Raw genomic sequence first — 27,174 nt, 5'->3', positions numbered from 1 at the left:
CGAATTTGCAAGAAAACAAAGGCTTCTCAGCAGCCAGTTTCAGAAGCCGCTCTGATAAATGCAGAAAAGCTGCTGGTAAGTCAGCAACCCCACCAGAGAGGAGAGGGCTCTGAATGCGCTCTTAGCCGCCCAGCAGATGCATATGCCCGCTCCTGGAGGACCTGTTGTTTTCAGGCTTCCCCGGAGCAGTCTCTCCAGCCCGGATAAAGAACCCTTTGCCCTATTTAAGCGTGGCGGTATCTGCTGTCCGTGTTTTCCCGGGCTGTCCTGCCCTAGGCCAGAGTTTCCTATCTGTTCTTCTGCCATCTGGCCCAAGTGGCTGGCCGCTGAACGGAATACTGTGGGTGCATGTGCGATGGTGTTTATTTACTGGGCAATGTCTTTAGAGAAATATCTCACTGAGCTCACAGTAGGGCCGAGAAAACATGGAGTTTGGGTCAAGTACAAAATAGGTTAACTAGGGACCCACAAATTAGGCAACAGCCCGCTGTAAAACGAAGTTTTCTCACTCCCACGCTTAGTCACTTAAGGCACGCTCTTTCGTTTATCTGTGACATTTTAGGAAAGGTTTCAGGAGAACAACATCCAAACTGGAACTACTTTAGGTGATAGTATAATTGAACATCATTAAATCTCTCTATATAAATAGTCATCGTTGGAGCATTGCAGAATGTGAGGATGCGGAGCTTCATCGTCCAGCAGGCTCTTTAGACATGAATTCAATAGAATTCACAGTCCTGTGAATCACCTGTATTTCCCAAATCAGTTATCTGGGGGCAAGAAACAGGGTTGTAGAATCTTAGAGGTCAGGGCGTATTTTTTCTCCCAATTCCTCATCTTAAGGAACACTTAGTAGGATCTTTTCAACATTATCCAGCAACTACTACTATAAACATCTCGGTGTGTGTTCTCTGAGTTAAGCACATGCACTCTCACACACGCACGTGCGAGCACACATGCAGAGTTTGATGAGATCGGAGCATTTATTCTGTTTCAGAGCTTCTCTTCCCACAAATAGACTGTGTACTTTCCCCATGTTTGTAAACTGTTTTACCTCAGGAGCTTTAGTGCGTGCAGAGTATTTCATCACAAGAACGTACCACAATTAGCTTAATCTCTCAGTATTTTTAAATATGGGCCTTAGAAAAATCATTCTTTCAGATACATTTTAAAATGTTGACCTGAGTTCTTAAAGTTGTTTGCTGTAACTTGGGACACATTAGAAAATAAACTCCCCATAATGTCCACATCTTCATGGAGAACCTCCATCTGTCTTCCTAAGAGGCCAAGCTTCCTCAATATAGATGATGCTTTCTAAAGACCTTAGACAAGATCAGTAAGACAGTCAGTAAATTGTTTCTTTTTCTTCCTTAGAAAAAGAAAAAGTCGGTTCTACTCTGTTTCCTCCCTGAAAAGAGCCTTGTGACTTAAATTCATGCACCTCTCCTCCTTTGGAGCTCAGTCCGTTGGAGTCAACTTCCAGGAAATCTGAGATCCATACCTGTTGTACTGCTGGTTTCAGAGTCCCTCCACCCCTTGTTTTGGATTTTTCCAATCCGTTACCAGAGAGCTCAGTCCTGTCCCTTTTGTTGACAGGTTGCCAGGATACCTCCAGGCTTCAAAGGCTGGGGTTCCTCTTCCCAGCAGCCCACCGCACAAACTCTAAGAACTCCTGCGGGAGGGCATGTGAATCGTGAAGCTCCCAGCTCTTCTGCTCCTGTTTCCACCAGCCCCCTCCCTGAGGGACTCAGCAGGCCATGGTACAAGCTGAAGCAGAAGGGTGACAACAAATACTACCAGGTGAGGCTCTCTCAGAAGGCGTGCTTTTCCTCTGTTGTCTAACTAATGAGTCAGTCTCCAGCCTTACCTTTCCACTAATAATAGACTCTTATGTTAGGTCATCCTGGTCTCCTCCACTTCTGTCTCACTAGTATGTAGTAAATACCTTCTCACTATAGAAAAGGAACCCCAAATAAAAATAATGAATCTTGAAGTAAAAACCCTCAAGTACTGCTAAAACTAAGTAACAAGTATCATTTTACTTCATTGGATGATGCTGGAGGTAATGTGAATTATGGAGTCAATGTTTTAGGGGCTGAAAGAGAACTAAAACCAAATTCCATTTGAAAGGATAATATTATTTAAAGATTTTATTTATTTCTTTTTATTTGAGAGACAGAGAGAGAGAGAGAAAGAGTGGGGGGAGGCGAGGGGCAGAGGGAGAGGGAGAGAATCTCAAGCAGACTCTGCGTTGAGCACAGAGCCCGATGCAGGGCTCCATCTCACAACCCTGAGATCATGACCTGAGCCAAAACCAAGAGTCAGATGCACAACTGGCTGAGTCACACAGGTGCCCCAGAAATAATATTATTTAAATGTATAATTATTTAAAAATAATTGTCTTGAAAGAAAGGCAGATAAAATGTTTTTACATTAATCCAGGATTATATGTTTATTAACCAAATTATCCTTGAAAGAAAAAGGGGTGAGAAAGGCTATAGTTACTCAGTTGAGTTGGTGGATTTTTTTATTAATTGAGATAAAATGTACGTGGGGAAATGTAACTGATCTTAAGTTCTTAAATTCAAGTGCTTAAAATCAGTGAGTTTGACAAATATATATAACCATGTAAACTATCACCTTCAGCAAGACACAGGACATTTCTATCATCCAGAAAGCATCCTCATATCCTTTCCAGTCCTTTGTCTATGAGCAATGAGTGTTCTGATTTCTATCACTAGAGAATAATTTGGCTGTCTGTGAACTTCATAGGAATAGACTCACACGGTATATATTCTTGGATCTGGCTTCTTTGGCTCAACAATGTTTTTGAGATTATTACATGTTACTGTGTATGTTACTAGTTCAATTCTTTTTATAGGTGAGTATTATTGCATTATAGGATTATTCCACATTTGTTTATCTCTTCTCCTATTCATTGGTATTTGGCTTGTTTCCATTTTGAGGGTCATATAACTAAAGCTGCTGTAACCACTCTTGTACAAGTTTCTTGGTAAACATATGGTTTCATGTATCTTAGATTCAGACCTAGCATTGAAATTGATGGTAGATGTATGCTTAACTTTATAATGGGTATGAAATGATATGGCACTGTGGTTATAATTTGCATTTCCCTGACTAATGAAGTTGAGCATTTTTACATGAGCTTGTTGGAGATTGCTAGCTCGCTTTTATTAACTATCTGGTTAATATTTCTTGTTCATTTTAGATGTTTCTTTTCTTGTTTATATCATCTTCACTGATGTATAATTCGCATCCAGTAAAAGGCACACATTTTAAGTACACAGTTTGATGAGTTTTGACAAATGATTACATCCATCTACCCACCAATGTTATCAATATAAGAACATGCCAATTAGCCTTTATAGTACATTCTCCTCCCACCCAGCCACCCACAAGCAATCACCGATCTACTTTCGGTCCCTTGAAGATTAGCTTTGCCTGTTCATAGATGGAATAATTCAGCATATTTTTGTTTATTCAACAAAATATTTTTGAGTGGGATCTATATCACTGTATCAGAAGTTTGTTCATTTTTATTGTGAGGTAATATTCTATTCCATGAATGTGCCATAATTTGCTTACTCATTTACCTGTTGTTGTACACTTGTGTTGTTTCTTAAATTTTTCACTATTAAGTGTAAAAGCTGCTGTAAACATTTGTATATGTCTTTTGTGGACATATGTTCTCACTTCTCTTGGGTGATTTTTTTTAAGATTTTATTTATTTAAGAGAGAGAGAGAGCAAGAGAGAGTGTGAGTGGAGGGGAGGGGCAGAGGCAGAGGGAGAAGCAGGCTCCCCGCTGAGCGGGGAGCCTGACATGGGGCTCAATCCCAGGACCCTGGGATCATGACCCAAGACGAAGGCAGTCACTTAACCAACTAAATCACCCAGGTGCCCCTTGATGGTGGTTTTTAAAGAACAGGAGTTTCTAATTTATATGAAGGAAAAATTTTAAATTCTTTTCTTTTAAGTTTAGTGCTTTTTGTGTTTTGTCTGAGAAGTCTTTGTATCTCCTGAAGTCATAAAGACATTATCCTTTGGCTTCTTCCTGAAGCTTTATAGTTTTTATACTTGTACATTTTATATATTAAAGTTTTTAATTTAGTTCTATGACCCACTTTGAACTAAGTTTCATGTGTGGTAAAAGAAGAGAGTTGGTATTAACTTTTTCCCTACATGTATCCAGTTGTTCTACCATCATTTGTTTAACAGATTTTCTTCCTTCCATTGAATTGTCGCAGCATCTTGGTCAAAAACGAATTGACTGCATGTGTGAACGAGCCATATATTTCTGGACACTTTTCTGTTACATAAACCTATTTTTCTATCTTTACAGGCATTGTTAATTTTTAATAAAGTGGCTCATCTTGGCTTATAAGTAGTGCAGCAAATATTAAAAACAAATATACAATGGAGCCCTTCCATGACTTCTTGCCAGTGGAACTATGCACAAGAGTTTGAATTAGGTTGGGCATTTTTCCTTGCATGTTGTCCAGTTTTTTCCCTAGGCAATAATCTGATTTTAAGTGATTCTATAACAAGCAAAGCCCAAAAATATACAGTCAGAAATGTATTCAGGAATGATAATCCCAGCAAAAGAGATGCATTTTTCAAATGTATTTGTACAGAATGATACGTAAACTTAATTTCCATTCATTCATTCAGTAATTTATTGAGTGTCTACTATATTCCAGGCACGATTTTGGACAAAGAAAGAGGGGAGATTATTTCTTGGTTCAAATTTTTGCAAGGAAACATTATTTATAATCTCTATTGCCTATTTAACAATGTATTCCTCACAATTATAGAGAAAAAAAAATCTGTATCTGGTAAAGTAAACATCAGATTGAATGTCTTCATACATTCCTGTGAATTGACAGAAAATTATCAACACTCAAGTGTTTACTAAGGAACATTTCCTCAGGCTTCCCAAGTTTGCTATCGCTGTCGAAAGATACCCATTCCTTCTGAGCCTCAGAATGTAAACTATTATTTCTTCCGGTTGCATTTTTCAGCTTATTTTAGAATTTAAATTTCATGTATTATTTCTAAGACAAATTTCTTCGCAAACTTGGACCTTAATATGGCTCTTTCTTCTCTGTGTCTAAATAATTTAAATGAATAGGCAATATCATCTTAAATAATTTTCCCAACTTCTGTGGTGAATGAAACATTTTCAAATATACATGCAATTCTAAAAAAAAAAAAAAAGAACAACAACAAAAAAAAAACCCATAAGTGATGAGGAATGTGAACTGTTGCAGAACACCCTTCCTGAGGAAGAAGGTGGTGATTCCTGTGAAGTCTTAACAGCATTTTCTGAATATCACAGCACACAAGTATGGTACTAGGCATAGTGTACCCCATGTGGGGGCCGCAGAGAGGGAGAATGTATGGGAGGCAAGCTGTTGAGAGCCTCAAAGTGGTGACAGGCTGCAAATAGAATGTCCAGAGTGTAATGCAGCAAGAGTATTTTGTTGCTGTGTTGTTGTTGTTTTGAGAGAAAATTCTACGAGGAGCCTGACGGAGTCCTGTGCAAGCAAAATTTGGTAGAATTCTGGTTGCATTGAGTGCTACTTTGTAAATTCACGTTGATTCCTAATTGGATGTTTCACTGTTAAAATAAAATGGGGTCTCATCTGTAGGTTCTAATTCAGGAGTCATCAAACAGTAAATAATTTAGGCCTTGTAGGCCATATGCTCTGCAGTTGTGGGGCAAAAGGAGCCAAAGCTAAACACAGAAATGAATAAGCGTGACTTGGTCCAGCAAACCCTTATTTACAGAAAGAAGCAGACAGCTGGCCAGATTTGGCTAGTGAGCCATAATTTGCTGACACTTGTCTAATCTTCAGTTCTGATGAAGTACCTTCCCATCTCATACATTGACATTTAAAGGCCTGTGGCTCTGGAACTCTTCTTCCTTTGAGCCCCCAGTCCTTTGGGGTCCTCTTCAAAAGAGATATGACTTCCAAAGAGAATTAAACTTTGAAAACCATCTGCATTCAGAATGCATGTGACCAAGAGAGACAAGGCATGAATAAGTTCAGCTCAGGAAAGCCAACTTCTCGGATCCTTCTTCAGCTTTCTGCCTAGTCACACAGCTAGTCCTGATCTAGCTAGTCCTATGATCTAGCTAGTCCCTGTCAATTTCCCCATTCTTGGGGGAAGCTCCAGGCCATCGATGCTTGTTGCTCATGACTTGATAAACTATCTTTGCCGTGAGGGCTTGGTCCAGTATGCAGTCCGTGGCTGCATTCTCATTTCTCTGGGATTTGGTAGAGTTACACTTCTAAAGCTAGAATACTAATTCCTAATTTCCTGAGGATTACAAGGGACAAGAGTTAGATGCTCAGGGATCCCCAAGACTTGAGAAAATACTACAAGGCTGGCTGTTAACCCTTCCTTTCCAAATTCCTGTTGTGTTTTCATTCCTCCATTTTAATAAAAGGTTTGATTTCTGTTTAAAATTTTAGTTCAGTTTATTTTGTTGGCACCTACTACGTGCCCAGCACGAGGGATATAGCTATGTGGAGAGAAAACAAGTCCCTAATGTCTTGGAGTTTATGTCCAAGTGGAGGAGACAAATACTATACATAAAATAAATAAACAAAACAAAAATATAGTCAGTGCTGTGAAGAAAATAAAAAGCAGTGTCACTGTGGTGGTAACTGTGTCGATGGCGGTGGCATTGGTCACGTGTGCATGCGTGCGTGTGTGCATGTTGTCTGCGTGTGCACATGCATTTCTGTGTGCATGTATATGCATGTGTCTGCACGTGTGTATCTCTGCACGTAGGTGTGTGTGTGTGCATATGCGTGTCAGTATGTGTGTTTGAGAGAGAAAGTACTGGAAGAAGCATAGTCAGGACGGCTCTCTTTGAGTTGATGATATTTAAATAGAGAAAATAGGAGAAAGCTTGGCAAAGACCTGGGGGAAGATTCTAGGCAATGGCAAGAGCCTGTGCAAAGCCCCTTTCCAGTCCCTCCCCTCACCTACCCTGGAGTGAGAAGGACTTTGTGTTCTTTGAGGACCTGAAAAGTGAGCACGGATAAAGCTCAGTGCTGGCAGGGGAGAGTAAAGAGGGCCCAAGGCAGAGACTTAAAAAAGAACCAGGTTACAGAGGACCGTTGTGGCGAAGAGTTAGGATTTTATTTGAGAGTGGGAGAACAACCATGGAACATTTAATCCAGGGAGGTGTAGGACCTGTTTCGTGATTTAAGGAGTTGAATGTGACTGCTCTGAAAAAGATGGGCGCGCGGGAGGGGTTATTCACCTGCTACCATTGAGGCAGCCCGGGGCTGGCGAGGAGCGTCCATTCACCTGCCTGGCAGCAAACTTAGGAGGACAGGCCAAACATCCAAGAGGAATAACTGGCCACATCAACGATAGATGTGGAAATGTTTCTATGCGAATTAATGTAATATCCACAGGGTTACCCAGTAACAAAGGGATAGAACTGAGACAGGCATGAAAGAACATAGGAAAGAAGATGCATGAAGATGCAAAAAGCAGAGACAACAGAAGATGAGAAGGTGAGCAGAAAGAAGGGAGAAGATGAGCGGAGTGGGATATGATGTTTACTTCTCTGCCAGATCATTAACAGGCGATCATACAAAGAATGAAGAGATGCTAAATGTTCTAGTGTCTACTCAAGTAGTGCCTTTTACCTTTCCTCTTGCTCTCTTCTCCCCAACCCCTCATCTCCCATGCAAGCCCACACTAAGATCAAGAACCTCGTTGGAAAGCTGGGGCAAAGGAAAACACCCTCATGATCATTTCAGCCTGAACTCACCACCGCTGTGACTTCTTCTCAGTCCAGAGATATGGTTAAGGGTTATTTTAGTAAAATTACTGTGAAATGAACGAAGAGCAAAATGAGAAGTAATGAGGATGGGAGAAGAAATAAACCATTGCAGATAGAGTCAGAATTCAATTTTCAGCCAATAATTGTCCTTATTAGTACCATCTGACCTGATTACAATCCAGCATATTGTTACCAAATAAGTGTTAGATAGATCCTGGCATCAATTCATTGCTGAGTGATGATTATGACAATGATTCTCAATGTGTAGAGATGTGTGTGTGTCTGTGTGTTCTTGTGTGTGAGCATTTGGAAGCAGAGTGCCCAGTGACGTGATAATAAATATAGCTAATAAAATTCCAGTCTCTTGCTAAGAAACTATATATATACACACACATATATATATTCATTGGAAGGATAGAAATACATATATTTAATTTGTGAAAAACTATTTACATTATGGATCATTTTAAAGTCATAAATGTGTAAAAAGAAATTAGGATTCACATTATTTGAATCAGTTCATGGCATTTCACCTCAAAAATACCAAATGATTGTGCAACATAAGAATAAGATAAATCTTGGATTACTCTATTTAGTTCCAAGTGAACCATCTTATATATGAAACACATGACATTTTGATCAACAAAAATTAAAACCACATTTTCCTCTTCAGTTAGCCTATTTCCTATGTCAAATACTATGTCAAGTGGAGTTTAATTACTTTAGCTATTAACATATTTATGGGTGATAAGAAACTTGTAAATAAATTTTCAACAGAGACTCCCAGGACAAGCTTATAGATAAGCAGCACTGGAATACTGTTGTAGCTAAAATTACTTAATTGGACACTATCCATTGGTTTCCTAAACATAATAGGTTCTGAGTGCTTCACCAATAATTTAATTATCTTTAATGTGACAGCATCTCTTTCAATGTTAATTTTGTAGCTGGAATTTTACCATTAACCAAAAAGGACTGATTCCTAAAATCGTCATTTCTCCACACAATATTTGCAGGATAGATTCTAAAACTGTGCATCTTCAAATATTGATTCCATAGCATCTTGAGATATGCCAGCCTGTTCTATATGTATATTTTTTAGATATAAACATGGTATATAAGACCTTGGTGTTTGAAAACCAGGAACATGATGGTATGAACAAATAAGTGACAACCAGCTTAAAAACATTTAAATGAAACTTCTGGGAGGAAAGAACAGTGTGTGTGTGGGGGCGCGTGGAATAAAACACTGAGAAATTGCCAAAGCTCACTGAAAGCAAATGGGGATTTTACTAAAAGCATCTCAGCTGTAGTTGCCCACCTTGGGATTCAGGGTAACAAAATGGTTCTCAAGACAGTGAAGAAGGGAAAATCTATTTAGGCAGCTTAAGGGGCACATGAGAAACTTGTTATATTTGTCTTTCAGTGGAATAGCCTTTTGTAGATATGACTTCTGGGCATGAAAACTCAGGAAAGGGAAAGGAGGAGAGAGGAAGTAAGAGGATGTTTGTGATGCCTAGTGTTGGTGTCCCATGGATGTAGGCTGATGGAATTCTCCAAAATGTTTACCTGGGAGCTGGGCCAACTACAAACTGTCGCAGAAAACCCATACAGGAGAAGAGCTCAACTAGACCCTAGGACTGGGGACCCTAGGATTTGCCTATCTGTTCTGGAGGAAGACAAGAAAATGACATGACTTAAATAATACTGTAGTACAAGGGCAGTCATTACATCCATGAGGAAAAAGCCAAGATCTTTACTGAAGCACCAGGATTGTTGAGCCTCTGATGACCTCCAGACTTCTTACTTTGATAGAAAGATATGCCTCTATTTCGTGAAGTGACTGGAGTAGGATTTTCTTTATTTGTAGTGACACAAAATCTTAACAATACATAATTGAAGTAACCATGTTGTAAAAATGGGCCTGTTAACTCATGATTGGAAGGGTTGGACTCTTTGGAACTATTTCTAATGAATAATGTGTTGGTGGTGGTGGTGGTGATGGGAACTCGAAAATTATGTCACAAAATATCTGTTCTGAACTCTACTGCCAGAGGGAGCATTCTGGGCTGAATGAATTATTAAATTAATCCAGGGAGGCCTTCTTACCAGATTCAAGTACCTCAGACAGTGGGGCATTTATTAGAAAGATACATGTGCATGGAAATACAGGCTTCCGGAAACACAAGACCTACCTGTTCCAGGGGACTTCTGAGCCAGAGGGTTGAGTAGATTCTGTTCTCTTGCCCAGACACCAAAATAATTAGTAGGCAATTTTTCATAAAGTTTCAGAATTCTAGAGGAAAATCAAAGGAACTTCTCAACCAGGCTCTATTTCTGCCAAGTAGAGCATTAATAACTGGATATTACCCCCATTGATTTTCAGACCTATGTTCATCTGGTCTCTTTCTTGAATTGTTGAAAAAATCTCAGGAGAACTAGAGACCACAGCCTGCTTCCCTTTTGAAGAGAGGTGGAGAAGGAGGCCTGTCCACAGTCATGTTCCACAAACCCAATGTGGTCACCGCTTTTCCATCTGAGGTGACTGCTTCCTCTTTCACACCTGACATGATTGACGGTGATAACATCAGAATCTAGTTTTCATTTGGGACACGGTGACAAAAGCTTCTTCTCGTATCTGGTAGCAGTATCATGACGTTCCAGGAGCACAGATATTCTCTACACTCAGAGTAAGATGTAGAGACGGAAGAACATCACGTGTCTTCTGTCCCTAAGTAACAAGGGCAGCTCCAGATGTCCTGTCATCAGCCTGGCCCATCAGCTCTACTCTGTCTCACCCACAGCCACTCCCGTTCCCTCTGTTCGGCCTTCCTCCAGCGCATCACTTATTTGCGGGGATGTGACAGCTCTCTCTGTCTTCTTGGCTTGAGTGACCATTACTATTCTTTTCCCCAAGACAGGAACGTGATTGGACCAGTTCTTTTCATGTCAGGCCACGGATTGCCAGCATTTTGTCTAGCACCCAGTTCTGTTCCAATCTGCCCAGACTGGGAAGGGGGAGTTGAGTGACACACTTCAAACTGATTAGATTTGATAACGTTAAAAAACGTACTTCTTTATCTCCTAACTTTTCAGTATTTCTTTCCTTTTTGGGACTACAGGTTGGAATGTCTTTTTTTGAAGATTTTATTTATTCATTTATTTGAGAGAGAGAGAGAGCATGAGCAAGGGGGAGGGGCAGACAGACAAGCAGACTCCCTGCTGAGCATGGAGCCTGAGTGGGACTCAATCTGAGAACCCTGAGATCATGACCTGAGCCGAAGGCAGATGCCTAATGGACTGAACCACCCAGGCACCCTGGAATGTCTTTTAATAAAATATGATTTGGGGCACCTGGGTGGCTCAGTAAGTTAAGTGTCTGACTCTGAATTTTGGCTCAGTTCATGATCGCAGGGTCGTGAGATTGAGCCCCACATCAGGCTCTCCCAATCTCTCTCTCTCTCTCTCTCTCTCAAATAAATAAATAAATAAATAAATAAAATCTTTAAAATAAAGTATGGGTATTAAGGAGGGCACATACTGCATGGAGCACTGGGTGTTCTACAAAAACAATGAATCATGGAACACTACATCAAAAACTAATGATGTATTGTATGGTGACTAACATAACATGATAAAATTAAATTAAATTTTAAAAAATAATAAAATATGATTTGAGTTAGCTAACTCAACTTTGGAATTCCTCATAATATTTTAGGAAAAGGAGAATAATTTCATAAATCTATAGTTAGTCTCCTAATTACATTTTCCCACCTGCTGGGTTTATGAAAATATGGAGAAGACAGACATTAAAGCCATATAGTGACCATGCTGATGACATACTTACCACCGACCACACAGCGTGCTAAGCATTTTGTCTTACTTTTAAGCCTCACAATAACTATGTAAGCTATTATTATCCCACTAAACCTAAGATGAAACTGAGACACCCAGAAGTTACATATCCCAAGATTCCACAATTGATAAGTATTTTGGAGCTAGCATTTCAGGTAGGTCTGAATTTATAGAAGGCATATGCAAAAAGTACTTTGGAGTGGAGACTAACAAGAGTATTACTTGAGTCTTTGCTATAAGCTACTTTCTCTGCTTTTACTTAGCAAATTAAACCTTACCAGGGGATTTTACAGTTGGCTTGAACTTGGGGACTTTTTTCCGAGATGTGATAGTATCAAACTTAAGATCTGAGTGACCCGATCCCAGGCCACACAGAAAGGGGAACAGGAATTGGTTTAGCATCCAAAGGGAAGATGCTTTTTAAAATAAATTCTTTCATTTTTTAAAGTTCTGTCTAAATGCAGCAAAATTCTACAGCAGAAGTTTGCTTTCTGGTCCAGAAGTATTTGTCAGGATTTTTAACAAAAATATTTAGACATGTGTCAGCTACTAGGAACTTAAGATGGGACATGAAGGCGACTGTTTGAAACAACATTAAACAGAGTTTGAGAACTGGAAGAAACATATACATCTGGCTTTGTGTAGTACACATAGTCTCAAGAAGTTAGGTACAAATTACATTTTGTAGTTCAGGGTAATCTATTTTCCTACTAAATGTTTGTTTTTTGAGAAAATTCTGCAATGGATCCTTTTAGGAAACTTAAGAGCTTCCTTTGTGTAGTCCTTAGATGTGAAATGTTGATATTCTCCAGATTTTATTACTCAAGACCCTTTTTCAATCATATGTTGCATGTGTTATAAGAAAATTTATAAAGGGTCCTCATTTCCTGTAAGGCAATCAGATTTTTGGAGATAGCTATAGTGCTTTTCATAATTTGTTTTCAAATTACCTTCCTTATTACTTATATCTGTTATTCTTCATTCTTTTCCCTCTGCCATTTCACCCACATCTTACTACCCATCCACACACACACACACACACACACACAACCACTTACATCCATTTACCGACTCATATATACACAGCCATTTACACACCCATGACCATCCACACACATCCCAATCACTCACATCCACACACACATCCCAATTACTCTCAACACACATTTACTCATATTCATACATATACCACACTTAATAATTCATATCCAATCACACACTCACATCCATCTCTCCACTTGCATCACCCTTATCCGTCCCTTTATCCATACACACACATCCATTCACTTATACTCATGTACAACCCACATTCATTCCCTCATACCCATCTACACACTCATATACATACACTCACTCTCAATTATGCTCATAGACTCATACACATTTCCACCCATCATATAGGCCCACCCATCGACTCACACCTGTCCTCACACACCCACCAACTACTCTCCATCTACACACTTACACTCATGTCCACACTCACCCATACACACACTCATCCACTTACATCCATCTACTCACATCTAATTACATACCCATCTGCTTATAGACATACACACACTCAGACCTCTCCTCCACAAATTTTCACATACACCATACACCTGTTCTTCCTGCCACAAACCAGAGCCCCACGATTTTTCAAGCGCACTTTTGCGTACGGTGCTGTCTATGTCAGCTGGAAATGTCTTTCTCCCTACGTAACTCCCATTCTTGTTTCACAAACCCCCCCAAATGACATTGTTATTTTACACACAACTGTTCATAGTAACTTTATGTATAATAGCCAGACTGTAATCAGCCTGAATGTTCTTGAACAGGTAAAACAAATTATGGCACATGCCTACCATAGAATAGTACTCAACCATAAAAAGCAGCTAATTATTGAAACATACAACAACTTAGATATATCAGCAGGGAATTATGCTGAGAAAAAAGGCCAATCCCAAAAGGTTGCATACTGCATGGTCCCATTTATAGAACATTTTAATACGTTTTTTTTTTTTTAGATTTTTATTTATTTGAGAGAGAGAGCGAGCACAGAGGGAGAGTGAGAGGGAGAAGCAGACTCCCTGCTGAGCAGAGAGCCGGATGTGGGGCTCGATCCCAGGACACTGAGATCACGACCCGAGCTGAAGGCAGATGCTCAACTGACTGAGCCACCCAGGCGCCCCTAGAACATTTTATAAATGAAAAAAATTATAGCAATGGAGGACAGATTAATGATGTCTAGGAGTAAGAGATGGGGACTTGAAGAGGGCAGTGGGAAGGAGAGAAGTGGGTATAAATTGGTAACATGAGACATCATATGGTGTTGGAACTGTTCAGTATCTTGACTATAGTGGTGCTTATGTTTTTAGGTGGTAAAATTGTATAGAGCTTAATACACACACACATGAATATAGATAAAAGTGGATTGTATCAATATCAATATGCTGGTTGAAATATCATGCTATAATTTTACACAGTGTTACCATTGGGAGAAATCAGACAAGGGCATAAGGAATCTCTATATTTTTTCTTAGAAATGCATGTGAATCTACAATTATCTTAATAAAAATTGCAATTAAGAATATAATCATCATGTCATCTTCAGACCTAAGACATTAACATTAATTCTTAATATTTAGATAACAAGATACATTTTAAAGGATCACGATGTGATAAAACTAAATGGGTTGAAATGCACCTAGGAAAACGTAAACTTCTATAATTAGATCCGAATGGTCAATCACATCAGTGCAGACCGAGGAAGACCTAGCTCAGCAGCAGATCACATGGCCGCAACTAGGGCTGGGGACACAATGATAAAGCAGACCAACCATTCACCACAGCTTTAAGCAACACACCCTGAAGTTGAATTACCAAGTAGGTCTTCTTTGTGAGGAGCACACAGATGGCAAACATGCCATATTTTGGGTAGCTACATCATGTTAATGCAGTGACTTATCTGGTGCGACCCTCTTCTACCTATGGAGAAGTTCCAAATATGACTCAGTTATTGACCAAATAGTCTCGCCTCTGTATTAAAATCAAGCCTACCACTTTTTTTCTGAGCACTACAGGCAATGTCTCCAATGTTGCTGTGCTGTTTGTACAGTATATTCCAAATTTGCTTTTATCATGTTTATGTGCATTTACATGGGTATGAAATGGCTGAACTGTAATGACCATGAACTATTGATGCCATCTAATGGGGTTACACAGAAAGTGTCATTGGTGCAGCATGTTGGGGGATCCTTTTCATGCTACGGTTCTGCAGGGAAGGAAAAAGTTTCTATACCTTTTTTGGTTCAGTGGCTGGGCCTGCAGAATATGCTAACAAAAGACAGATTAACAAGAGAAAAATGGAGTGTGTCAACGTGTGCCTCACACATACACACAGGAGGACTCAGTGATGAGAAACTCTTGGGGTGCTCAGAATTTGAGGTTTATATCACATCTTAACAAAGAACAATAAATTTGTGGAGAAGTGACAAAGCAAAGGGATTTAGGCTTTTAGGGGTGGCAAAGTATAGGAAGTAAATATATGGGGGAAACTAATAGAAGATATGAGCTATTTAGTGGTGTTGTTTTTAGCTTCCTCTTGGTGTGCTTGGCTCTGACCTGACAAGAGTCTAGAGTTGTCTTTGAGTTTCCCTTCCTGATTTGGGAGAGACATCTTTACAAATTTATGTCTTGCTTTTAGGCAAATAGAGTGAGAGCAGAGAGCTTTCCTGGTATCTTCTTCCCAGTTGCCTTCAGCTCAAAATAATCCTTATGCCAAAGCGGCATAATCTGATACCCTACAATTCCAAATAGGAAATCACTCTACAAAACAGAAATGGCTTTTCAGCTCAAAATCCAAACTGATAATGACCTTTCCACCTAAGAAGGGTTTAAACATCCATCTCCATCATTTGAGAAGGCTGCTTGTGGTCCTCACAACACAGTTGAAAAGAGAGAAGGGGACCCTTGTCATGCACACAGCACAACCCTTAACAAGAAGTGGAGTCAGTTAGCCATGAGCATTTTCTAAAGAAAACAGTCAATAAAGACTTTACCTTATGTAAACATGTAGATGCCAAGACAGAGAATACAGTCAAAGAGGAAAGGGGAATACAAGCTTGACATGTAGACAAGAAAGCTGTATAGACCACACTGAGGAGAATGCCAAATCTTAAAGAATTTATTTCCTGAGTCACACTGGTTGAGGGTCCTCACTAGAGCTAGAAAGAGATAATGGACTCTGCTGTATAATATTATGTGAATATTTATGCCTTTGTTACTATAGGATGAATTGTATTATAAATCTTATTCTAGAGGACCACCTGGGGCATCTTATCATGGCCCTGGGATGGAGTCCCCCCCCCCCCCAGTGGTGTTTCCAGTAGAGACTAGAGCTGGGTGACTGTGAACTATTAAAATTCCAGGGTATAGTGTGGCCAAGACTAGCTGAGTAACATTTTTGCAGAAGTCTGCATTCACAGTACTGGTCTCTTTCTTTTGGGGTGTTTTAGTTTGTTATTACTGCTATAACAAAATATAGTAACATTAGCAGTTTAAAACAACCCAAATTCATTATCTCGTAGTTCTTGGTGTCGTAAGTCCAACATGGGTCTCTTGAGGCTAAAATCAGTGTCAGCCAAGCTGTGTTCATTTTTAGGAGCCCTTTTTGGAAGCCCCATGTCTCCTTGGTCTTCCCAGCTTCTAGACGCCCATACATATTCCTTAGCACGTAGCTCCTTTTCTCCATCTTCAAGTCAGCCATGGGTAGTTGGATCTCTTTCTTCTTCGGTTTTCCCACCTCTTTCAGGGAAAGGCTGTCCACTTTTGAGGACTTGTATGATTATATTGGGCTTATCATTTCTAATCCTTCTTCCTCCAGAAAATTATAATAGAGTTAAAATATAAACCGCACTTTTCTAGTGTGAGCTGGTCAGCATTACCTTGTGGCCCCAGAACAAACTAGCAGTGGAGTCAACCATGGGGTGCCCTTCCTAATGACACCTTCTCTGTATTGTGTTGGGTTGTCCTTCCAGACCTAAAGTGGAGACAGACAGACAAGTGGAAACAATGAAAGAAAATGCAAGAGAGAGCACAAAAGGTGGGAAAAGAGCCTGTTGAGACCACAAGAAAGTGGAAAAATCAACATCCACACAGTTCATTTTAAATTGTATTCTTCTAATCAAATATCCTGATCTTTCTGATCCAAGGTATGACTTAAAATACACACAGATCTTCTTTGTGTTTACCAAAGGAAAACAGAACAAAGCAATTTGACACTCTGACTTCCTTGCTATCTGATAGTTACCAGGCGTGGGGTGGAAGGAAGCGTTCAGTAAATTTTAAACTACCAAAAAAATTAAACTACAAGCTAAGAAGGTTTGCAAATAAAGAGCTGTCACAACGTTTCATGTTTGGCTTGGGCTCTGGGGACAGAGAGGATGGACAAGTTCCTCCTAGATACTAGAAGACACCTTCTAGTGGTTTTCTTCAGCAGGGGATAGCCCATGTAAGATTCCTGAGCAATGAAAGGATGTACGGAGGATTCTGAACCATCAGGGATCTCAGACCATCTGGTCTGTGAAAGAGTGCCTTGTTCATGAGAGTCAGAGATGTCAGATGGAATGATAATAGCTTTTTGATGACTTATTTACATAGGAGGACCAGAGATGTGGGGAGAAGAGCAACAAAGAGCCCATGTTCAGAAACAGCCTTCAGCCTGTGGCCGTACATACACTCCCAGGTCTCCAGAGCCGCCACCAGGGAAGTCATGCTGAGCAGACCAGAAAATAGAGGCGCATTCATTACACACACAGCAGAAGCCCAGCCTCACGGGCTCAGCCCTATTTTTGACATTCTTCCCAGGGACTTTCCTGAGAAACAGCTTTGGGTGGAGAGAGCATTAACAAAGGGTGTTGATGTCTGCAATGAATGGTAATGACGATCAATTTAAGTGTCAGCCAGGCTCTGGGAGACACCGACCTCCTGGAGGTGGGTAGGGCTAAGGCACGATTTTGAGGCTGTTGTCTGGTAAGTGGGTGATGTGGTTAAGAAAATGTTCCTCCAGGATACAGAGAGGCCCATCTCTCATTGGCCAATCTCTCCTGGCCAGGCAGCTCCCTCCAAAGGCAGCTTTTTCTTCTTTGTGCTTGTTTCCACCTGGACACACGAATCTAGTGACTATCCTTCTGATACTACCACCCTGGGGTTTGTAAGTCTGTGCCAAAGATATCCCACTGAGGTAGGGCACTGAGACAATAAATCAGGAGCACGAAGACAGTGGGAATTCTGTGCAGACATATCACGTGATGGGGGCTGGGAAACGCACACATCTATTTACAGTTTTTAAATTCTAAAATGGTATCTATCCTTTCCCCCACTATGTTTTATCATAATACATCAACTTTAGACACTTGATGGATATCTGATACCTCATTCTAGGTTGAGAAGGAATTACTATGCTGTTCTTATACATTTTCAATTCAAACTAATTTATAGGTGGTACTTGACAAAATGGCCAGTTTGTCAGAAAGAAAAAGTGCATCAGATTCTGTAATCCATACAAGGAAGTGTAACTCTCTTAGGAAGCATTTCCAGCCCAAATCTTGGAAATCTAGCTATATATTGTTAATGGCTTGTTGATGTTCTTTTGACTGACTGATTCTTCCTTTAGATTAATAACTTAAGCGATCCAACGTTCTTCATGTGAGGGATCATTTAATGGTAAATCAAGAACTGTTGGCTTAAGCAGAAGAGTAGCTCTCATTATATCAGTAGTAACTCAATAATTATGGGAATGCCTCCAAAAAGTTTAGATGGTCTCCAAACACATTTCTTTTTGTGTTTTTCTTTTTTTCTTTTTTCTTTTTTTGGTTCTATCATCTCTCCTGTGGCTGATCTAAACACTGGCTGCTTGAATTTTTTCTCTCTGAAATTAGATGCATCATTTCCTGTGACCTTCCATTAATGTATGAAAATTCCTCCTCAGGTCACTGGTTCTTTCTTTTCCCTTTGGATATTTCCTTCCCTCCTAGAAATAAGTCTTTCACCCTCACTCTGCTGTCGTTACGAAACTTTGTTTCCGAATTTTTAGCAATAAATCTGTCATGCTTTTAGTAAATATTTTCCATAGAAAATCCTTCAACTGGGTTCCCAGTTGACTGAGGGTGAGTGCTCCTTGAAGTGATATTCAAATATTTAATTGAAGAGAAAAATGGGAGAAAGAGACACTTTAAAGTGAGGATCACATATGGTCAGGAACTCAAATGCCTTTGAGAATCAAGAATGAATTACAAGTAAATAAAGCGAAGGACTGATGAGAAACTTTGGAAGAGTGAAGACTGGCAGTCTGACCCACAGTTAAGCCTTCATTCAGTACCAGTTTATAGGGGTTGTTGCCACATTGGAATGTGGGCTCTATATGGCCTGCTCTCCCACCTTCTCAAAAGAAACCAAAATCCTGATTTTGTGTGACATCTCCCAACTTTAAAATAATGGCACCTAATTCAGACTTTTTTTTAAAAAAAAGGTATATTTATTTATTTTAGAGAAACAGAGAGAGAGTGAGTATGGGGAGGGGCAGAGGGGGAGAATCTTTAAGCAGACTCCCCACTGAGCACAGAGCCCGATGCAGGGCTTGATCCCACAACCCATGAGATCATGACCTGAGCTGAAACCAAGAGTTGGATGTTTAATGGATTGAGCCACCCAGGTGCCCCTAAACTTTTTTTTAAATAGGTTCCATGTCCAGCGTGGAGCCCAATGGGAAGCCCAACGTGGGACCTGAAGTCACGACCCTGAGATCAAGATCAGAGCTGAGATCAAGGGTCAGATGCCCAACCAACTGAGACACCCAGGCGCCCCAAAACATTTTTAACTCTAGGGAGGTCAAAAAGAACTTATTGATGGGCCAGATCTGATGTATCAACCACTGCTTTAAAGTCTTGAGAAAGAGCTATTTGGAATAGAGCTATTTTATTGGAATAGTAGTATGCCAAATGTCAGAAAAGATGGTTTGTAAGCTTGTTTATGATTCAACAGCCTGACTCCCCCACTTTTTTTTGCTACCCTTTGGATTTCTATACATGATAGGATTCTAATGTGATTATACTGATGGTTTCCATAACCAGTTCTCCACCACTCCAAATGTCAATGTTACAATTACATGGTCATACCTGTGTGGCGTTCGTGACTCTCGAGTACTCTGTGATTTGGAAGCTCAATATAGAGTGAAAATTACAGACTCAATCTAACAATAGCCTTTATAGGGTGATATTATGAGCTTTAGCAACATAAAATATCCTTGCCGAAAGCTCTACTTAGAAGTGTAAAGAGTACATTTCTCCCATTTTCTGTTTGCATGGCTCTCCTGACACCATAGACTATTATGTCTACACCTGACAATTAGATTGAATGAAGGTGAAGACGCTGACTTCTGGGTTAAAATTCTTCACAGTGAAGGAAAGACAAGGAAGGGTAAATTTTCATTAGCTATTCAAAAATCAGCCTGGAAATGCCAACAGGGACAGCCAGATTCCCTTGAAGCCGTATGTCTCAGGCTCAGTGGCTTTTCTGAATATACGTTTTTATTTGTTTACCTTTCAGATGCTGCTCCTGTCTTTCCCAAACCAAACCACCTCCAGTTCCTAGTTGCTCTCACCTGGCCTTTTGTCACTCCCATTAGAATTGTTGAGGACCACAAGTACTACTGGCCCAGGGGCTATGCCCAGGCAAGTGCAGAGAATCAGCCAGAGTGCACTGGACCATTCCCCCCGACCCTACCTGGTCATCCTTGATCTAGGAATGGGATCACTTTAATTTGACTCCCTATGTGACGGTGGTGGCCTTATGGCTGGGCAGTCAGCTGCAGAAGAGAATCATATAAAATGATGGAAAATATGAATATGCCTAAAACAGCAGATTTCTTCTTTTGGTTTAATTCAGTTGGTCACAAAAGGAAAAGCAACATTTTCTAGTTCTGGAAGCATGATGATGGTGTAAAATTTAAAAATACGTTTTCGGTGGTCTGAATGAGTTGAGGATTGAATGTTAATATAAGCACCATATTATTTTCTAAGATGCTATGAAAGAATTCATTTGAGTTTATATTTATTGTAATACTGGGGTAATGTGCAGCTTGAATATCACAGATTTTTATTACTTATTTTCTGAGGGTGGTTGTATCAGTCAGGAGACAGAAACTATACCAATTATTTAATTACAGTTTCATATAAAGAGCTGTTAACCAGGAAGGAAGTTGTTAGTAACTAGGAGGATAAAAAGAGAACACAACTCTATGAAGGAGGCAGCAGATACCACTCCTAGGGCTGAAGTATCAAAGGGAAGAGGTTAAGATTAATCCTATCTATTATGGAGCATGTGGAGTCCCAGAGAGAGCATAGTGAAGCCGAATACAGAAAAGAGCGTTTGGAATACACAATGTTAATAATTGTCACAGCAGATGACTTCTAGCTCCTTCCAAAGCTTATGGAAAAAATAAGTTTTTATTTTCCCGAAGCAAAATATGTCATTCAAATTTGTTCCCCCCCAAAAATAATTCTAGGACAGGAAGATCATGAATGAATTTCTTAAGGACCATTGGTTCATATTTATAGTTTCAATTTTTCTATTTTGGATTTTCAGGAAAAAGTAGATGTTTAGTAAGTCAGTTTTGCCCCTAAAGTGTACTCTCTCTCTCTCTCAAAAAAAAAAAAAAAAAAAAAAAAATTCACTTATTAAAAAAAAGACCCTGCAGTTTGAAATATTGCTGTTAGAATTCATTTTGTGCTAAGCCAAAGACAGCTATTAAAATACAACTGTATCTCCTTAGAATTAGGTTCTAGTTATAGGTTTTATGCTAGGAAAAGACTCTTTAAAAGTGGCTAAAATACAATTAGATATTTATTTCTCTTATGTAAATTAAGGCTAAGGGTGACACCTGAGAGCTTGTATGGTGACTCCACCATTATTAGGGACTCAAGTCCATCCAAGTGTCTGCTCCGTCATGTCAGGGGTCACATAAACATAGTCTGGTCCACGATGGCTGCTGGAGCTCCAGCCATCACATCCATGGTTTAAGCATCAGAATGAAGGAAGGAAAGAGGAGCAGGTTGTGGACATGTCTTACACAATTCTGCAAAGGAGCCTGCAGACTTGTAGCTGAGAAATCATGTGCCCAGCTAAAAATTGGGGCTCTCTTAATTTGAGGAAGTTGGGCAAAATAATGACTGGTGGGAAACCAGTTGTCTCTGCCAGACTGTGGGAGGGATATTACCTCATCAATCATAAGGCTTGGTGTGAATAAGTCTATCAGCTCCTTTTTGAAAGTGGTGTTTCAAAAGTAAGGAAGACTGGTGAGCATATGAGGACACCAGGCAGGGGAGAATGGAGCCTGCTGAATGGGGTGGTTGGAGGATATTAAAGACAAACCTCCTCTATTTTATAATTTCGCTCAGAGCCAGCACCAGCTCAACTCCATCTTTCTTATTTATTCATTTGTCCATTTAAAGAATTTGGATTCTATACTAACAGGGAAAGGGTCATGCATCACATACATTTATTTTGTTTCAAAAGACTAAATTTACTTTTAAAAGATTTAATCCTTTGGTTGTGCTCTTCCCCACCCCCCTCTTCTTTGATAGGGAAACACCTCCTAATGCCAAGATGGGTTTGGATTTCCATGGTTATTATATTCATCTTTGTGAGTGTCTCTCCCTTCTCGTGAACCCCAAAGGGCTTGGAAAAATGGCATCATCTTGATAAAGTGTGATGCCTTCCAAGACATTCTTTAAATATCCTGTGTGCAAATATGGTCAAAATGAATAATTCAGACCAACTGGGGTGAACGTTTCTCCACGGTTGCTTGGGGTAGAGCTGGCTGGCTTTGCAAAGTAGTTCTCTTTATGAACTCGCAACATTGCTTTATGATGTGTCTGCGTGGCAAGCCAATTTCTTAAGTGATTTAACTACACGTATTTAGTATTTTCCAGTACTTGTGCTTTTAGAACTAACATATAGGGGAGAGCCTCTGGCTGGGCTAGGCCTGGCCAGAATCACTGGTGGAAAGAAGCATCGCAGGGTTCTCCATTCAACCCTGCGGTTCCCCAAAATTTCACTTCTTCCGGCTACCTCATCTTTCATATTTTGATAACTTTAAGCACAGTAAGACAGAGATTTCAGGAGGACATTGGAGGAGGAAAGAGATGGTGGAAAAAACGATGAAGATATGGTTAGGAATCTGATGATGCTCTCATGTTTGCTGCAGAGAAAATATCAATAGCAGAAAAATGCTTATGTGCATGAAGATCTATCCCTAATCAAACCGGGGAAGGGGCTGCAAAGGGAGCAACCATCTGGCCTCTTGGGGCAGCCTTTGCTTTCACCCTGCACTCATTATACCACCCCAGGTCCCCCTGGCCCGTCCCCACGCCTAGGGATGTTGGTGCAATCAGGAAAAGGATCCGTGTTGTACAAGCTGCAGAGGGACAACGTCGTTGAGAAAACCACTTCCAGCAAAATAAAAAATGAGCCCTGGTGCTTCAGGAAAAAATGCTGCCTCCAATATCCCCAGTGTCTCTCTCTCTTGCTTTTTCCATCTCAGAGGATTTTCTCCACCTGCGCCCTGTTCTCCTCCTCCCTTCCACCTCTTCCTCCTCCTCAAGGGCCACACAAAGGCCGGTGGGACCTTGGTTACCTTCCCGTGAGACATATGAATCGTACATTAAAACCGGGATAAAAAACTAAAGAGAAGAAGCTCTGTTGGTGGAATTTGTGGCAGAATGAATCATGGAAAGAGCTGACTACCGGAGCCAAAGAGAGCTGGAATTGGTTCCCAGTTCTGTCGTTTAAAAACGGACTGTCTTCTGACTCATAGTGTCTTCATTTATAAAACTGAAACAATCATACCTGCCTTCATCTGAGAATTAATTGAAACTGTGTATATAACAAATCAGTACAATATCTGATGCATAGTTGGTGTTCAGTAACTATTAGTCTTCTTACCTGATCCTAAGGGAGATAGGAGTTGCTGGGGCAAGTTATGGGGCCTCCCCAGTACTCTGATCAGCTGGGAGCAGTGTGTGTGTGTCTGTGTGTTTGTGTGTGTGTGTGTATGAGAGAGAGACAGAGAGAGAAACTGTGAGCAAGTTTAGGGGAAGTAAGGTTATTTAATTGCATTGATTTTTCATGTCTTCTTAAGTCCTTTTGTTATCTGCAGCTTCCTGGTATGAAGGAGAATGGGAAAGGAAAATAAGGATCCTTGGTAAACAAGATGCCAGAACCAAAGAAGCAGAGTGGTTTGGGGGTTATTTCCCCCATGTGCTGATAAAAACCTAATGAAATCATTTTCCTAGATTCCTTGTGTTTTTGAGATCCACTTTCTCTTTCAGATGGTGCCAGTCAGGTGACACATTTGGTTTCTGTGAGCTTCATTTTCTGTGCTGGCTATCCTGGGGCCAATGCATTCTTTTGTCACATGTGTTAATATCACTGTCTTAGGATCTGTCAAAATGAAGAATCGCTTGCTTTTCTGTGCCAGAGCTGATCCCATAGTCTTATTTGCAAAGATTCAGACCTTCCTTGGCACCAAAATACAGGAACGAGGCATAAGTCTTACAGCTCTTTTGGTCTTTGTGATATTACCAGCAGGCAGTCCCTGTGCCACCTGAACTCAGGGGTCTGCTGTGGTCTGCAGGGTCCAGCCTCAGGTCAGGCGCTTTTCCCTTTGTGATGAGGGGCTGGTGATACGGAGCCTCTCATCCAGACAGAATCCCCCTTCAGGAAATGAAGGAGGCCCTAAGACGTCTGACAGTAATCTCTCTTGGGGCTTAGACAATAATCTTTACCCTGGGTGAAACTGACTCATGCCTCTCCCCACGGTAAAAACTCCTTAGCCTCCTGCCCATGATGAGATTTTACCAACCTGCCCTTCTGGCTTGTCTGAGAAAATCATGAGCCATGTTTTTACAAAAATTATTTTGAAGATAGATAATATCTATCATAATATCTAGTATAGAATATAATTATATATGATTAAATATAATAATGTATTAATAACTTATTATTGATAATTAAAATAATTTAAATTTGAAATAATTTAAAATAATAGATTATAATATATAATATAATAATATATAATATACAAAAATAAAGTATATTTATAGATAACAGATTATATTATCTATCTTCCATATTATAGTTATTATATACTATATATAATAATATGTAATATATAACTATAATATATAAATAGATAATATTTATCTAATTGTATATTATCTGTCTTATCTAATATTTAACTAGTATCTATACTATCTGTATAGATATAGATACAGATAAGAGAGATAATACAAGGAATTAAACACAATAGCTATATAAAGAATATAAAGAACATCAAGCAAAATCTGAGCATCTTCATCCCTGGGAAGATCTACAGATAATTTACCCGGAAGGGTATAGGCCAGGGTTGCATTCTTGGCTTGACATCTATGGCCCCAATTTGTTCACACTCCATTCCCATAATAAAGAAAAGTGGATACACGGTAGGTTATAAGAAGTTTACCCCCTCTGCGGGTTTTCCTGATAATACTCATAATATTCACTATTGAATTCCTTCTGCAGGGGTTCTTAACCTTAGGCTAATGGGCATTCATTAAGTGTGGCCTATTACTATATCTTGAATAAAATAGATATTATGACCAAAGATATTTGATCAATTATTTCAATAAAATTAGTTTCACTTGTGATAGTAAGATTTTTGTTTTTTGCCTTTAAAGCCATAGGCTTCAGAGAAACTGTCGAAAGGATCCACGGCACTAAAAAGCTAAGAATCCCTAAGGGAGTGGAAAAGATCTTTCTATATTATCTGCAGTTTCATTAATTTAATTATCGCAAGTCTTAGTTCTGTCTTCCGGGGTCTCACCACCATGCCTCTGTCAGTTTGGGCCATGTGTGTCTCTGACATACTGTAATTGTTGATCTTCCTTTGCTCAGAACAGTACTTTCAATACAGTAATAGTGCAATTCATAGTGGAAATTTTCTTCAAATTTATTTCAACATTTACTGAACAAATCTTATGTGCTAGTTACTATCTAGCCAAAGAGGATACTAGGTTAAAAAAAAAAAAAAAAATTACTGCTGTTTATCAACTTACAATCTAAGAGGGGTGTGGATGTGTGTGTGTGTGTGTGTGTGTGTGTGTGTGTGTGTGTGTGTAACGAGTTCTTGATTTATGTTTCCCCCACAGATCTTGGAGGCATCTGAGGTTTAATGAGGACTTTCCAGCATTCCAGACCGCTGCCCTGCAATGAAGCTCTGAGTCACGGTCCTTGAGTCTAAGGAGTTGGCAACAATGTGGAACCCCAGGACAGCCAACCTGACTAACCTTCACTCCGAGCAGAATCCCAAAATGAGTCTGGCCTGAAATCAGAGCAAGCCTACAGAAAGACTTGCTCCTTAATGGAAACAGGAAAGGAGAGAAGGGTTTGCAACAAATTGCAGCAGAGTTTCCACCATTCTAAAGAGCCCACCTTCCTTATCAACCAGGCCATTCTATGTGGTGACTCCCACTCTAGGCTTTTGCCAGACACAGAGCATGTCAGTCGTGTTGGAAAAATAAGGACAGGACCTCAGAAAACGAGACCTGGAACGGTGATACTCTCAAAACAGTCCAGTAGGAGAATTATGTCGGGAAGTCAGCCCAGCCCCCCCGTGATCCCCTCCCGCAGGCCTGGATTCCGGGTGTGCTATATCTGTGGCCGAGAATTTGGGTCCCAGTCAATTGCCATTCATGAACCCCAGTGCTTGGAGAAGTGGCAGGTTGAAAACAGCAAGTTGCCCAAGCACCTGAGGAGGCCAGAACCCTCCAAGCCACAGCCTCTCGGGGGCAGTGGGTCCTACAATCTGCAGGCAGTGAACGAAGCAGCGCTCCAGAGTTCCCGGTCTCAGCTGCTGTCCTGCGAATCCTGTGGCCGCACGTTCCTACCAGATCGGCTTCCTGTGCACCAGAGAAGCTGCAAGCCCAAGGGTGACAGGCCCGGAGCACCAACCCCCAGCAGTTCTGACGATCGTACTGGTCCCAGGAAGGCTGCTGGGGGCATCCCAGCCCGACCAAAGACTCTCATCTGCTACATTTGTGGTAGGGAGTTTGGCACTCTGTCCCTTCCCATTCATGAGCCCAAATGCCTGGAAAAGTGGAAAATAGAAAATGACCGGCTCCCCAGGGAGCTCCGCCGACCACTCCCACAGAAGCCTCAGCCACTTCCCACTGGACAGTCCAACCAAGAGGGGCCAAGTCAAGCTCAGCTGGAGCCCTGTCCAAACTGCGGCCGGACCTTTGCCCCAGACCGCCTTCTGGTACACCAGAGAAGCTGTAAAGCTCAACCCCGTGGGCCAGAAATTCAGAATTTGACCTTAGGAAGTAAAGGTGACCTAAAAGAGTCCACTAATTCCAAGCAGCAAAGGAACATGGCAGCACCCATGGTGACTGATAAGGTAATTCATGCCACATGA

At 40.4% G+C, this 27,174-nt stretch overlaps 1 protein-coding gene across 1 annotated transcript; it reads left to right on the top strand.

Moving 5' to 3' along the window:
* LOC116645318 (zinc finger protein 474-like) lies at nucleotides 1–27,174 on the top strand. Its single transcript, XM_032425459.1, has 3 exons — nucleotides 1–75; nucleotides 1,597–1,800; nucleotides 25,910–27,174. The coding sequence occupies exon 3, from the start codon at nucleotides 26,122–26,124 to the stop codon at nucleotides 27,172–27,174; it is 1,053 nt and encodes a 350-aa protein (XP_032281350.1). The 5' UTR covers nucleotides 1–75; nucleotides 1,597–1,800; nucleotides 25,910–26,121.

Source organism: Phoca vitulina, unplaced genomic scaffold (genome assembly GCF_004348235.1).
Source record: "Phoca vitulina isolate PV1807 unplaced genomic scaffold, GSC_HSeal_1.0 scaffold32, whole genome shotgun sequence".
NCBI lineage: Eukaryota > Metazoa > Chordata > Mammalia > Carnivora > Phocidae > Phoca > Phoca vitulina.
Note: the sequence above shows the minus strand (reverse complement) of the source record. Positions and strands in the feature narration are given on the sequence as shown.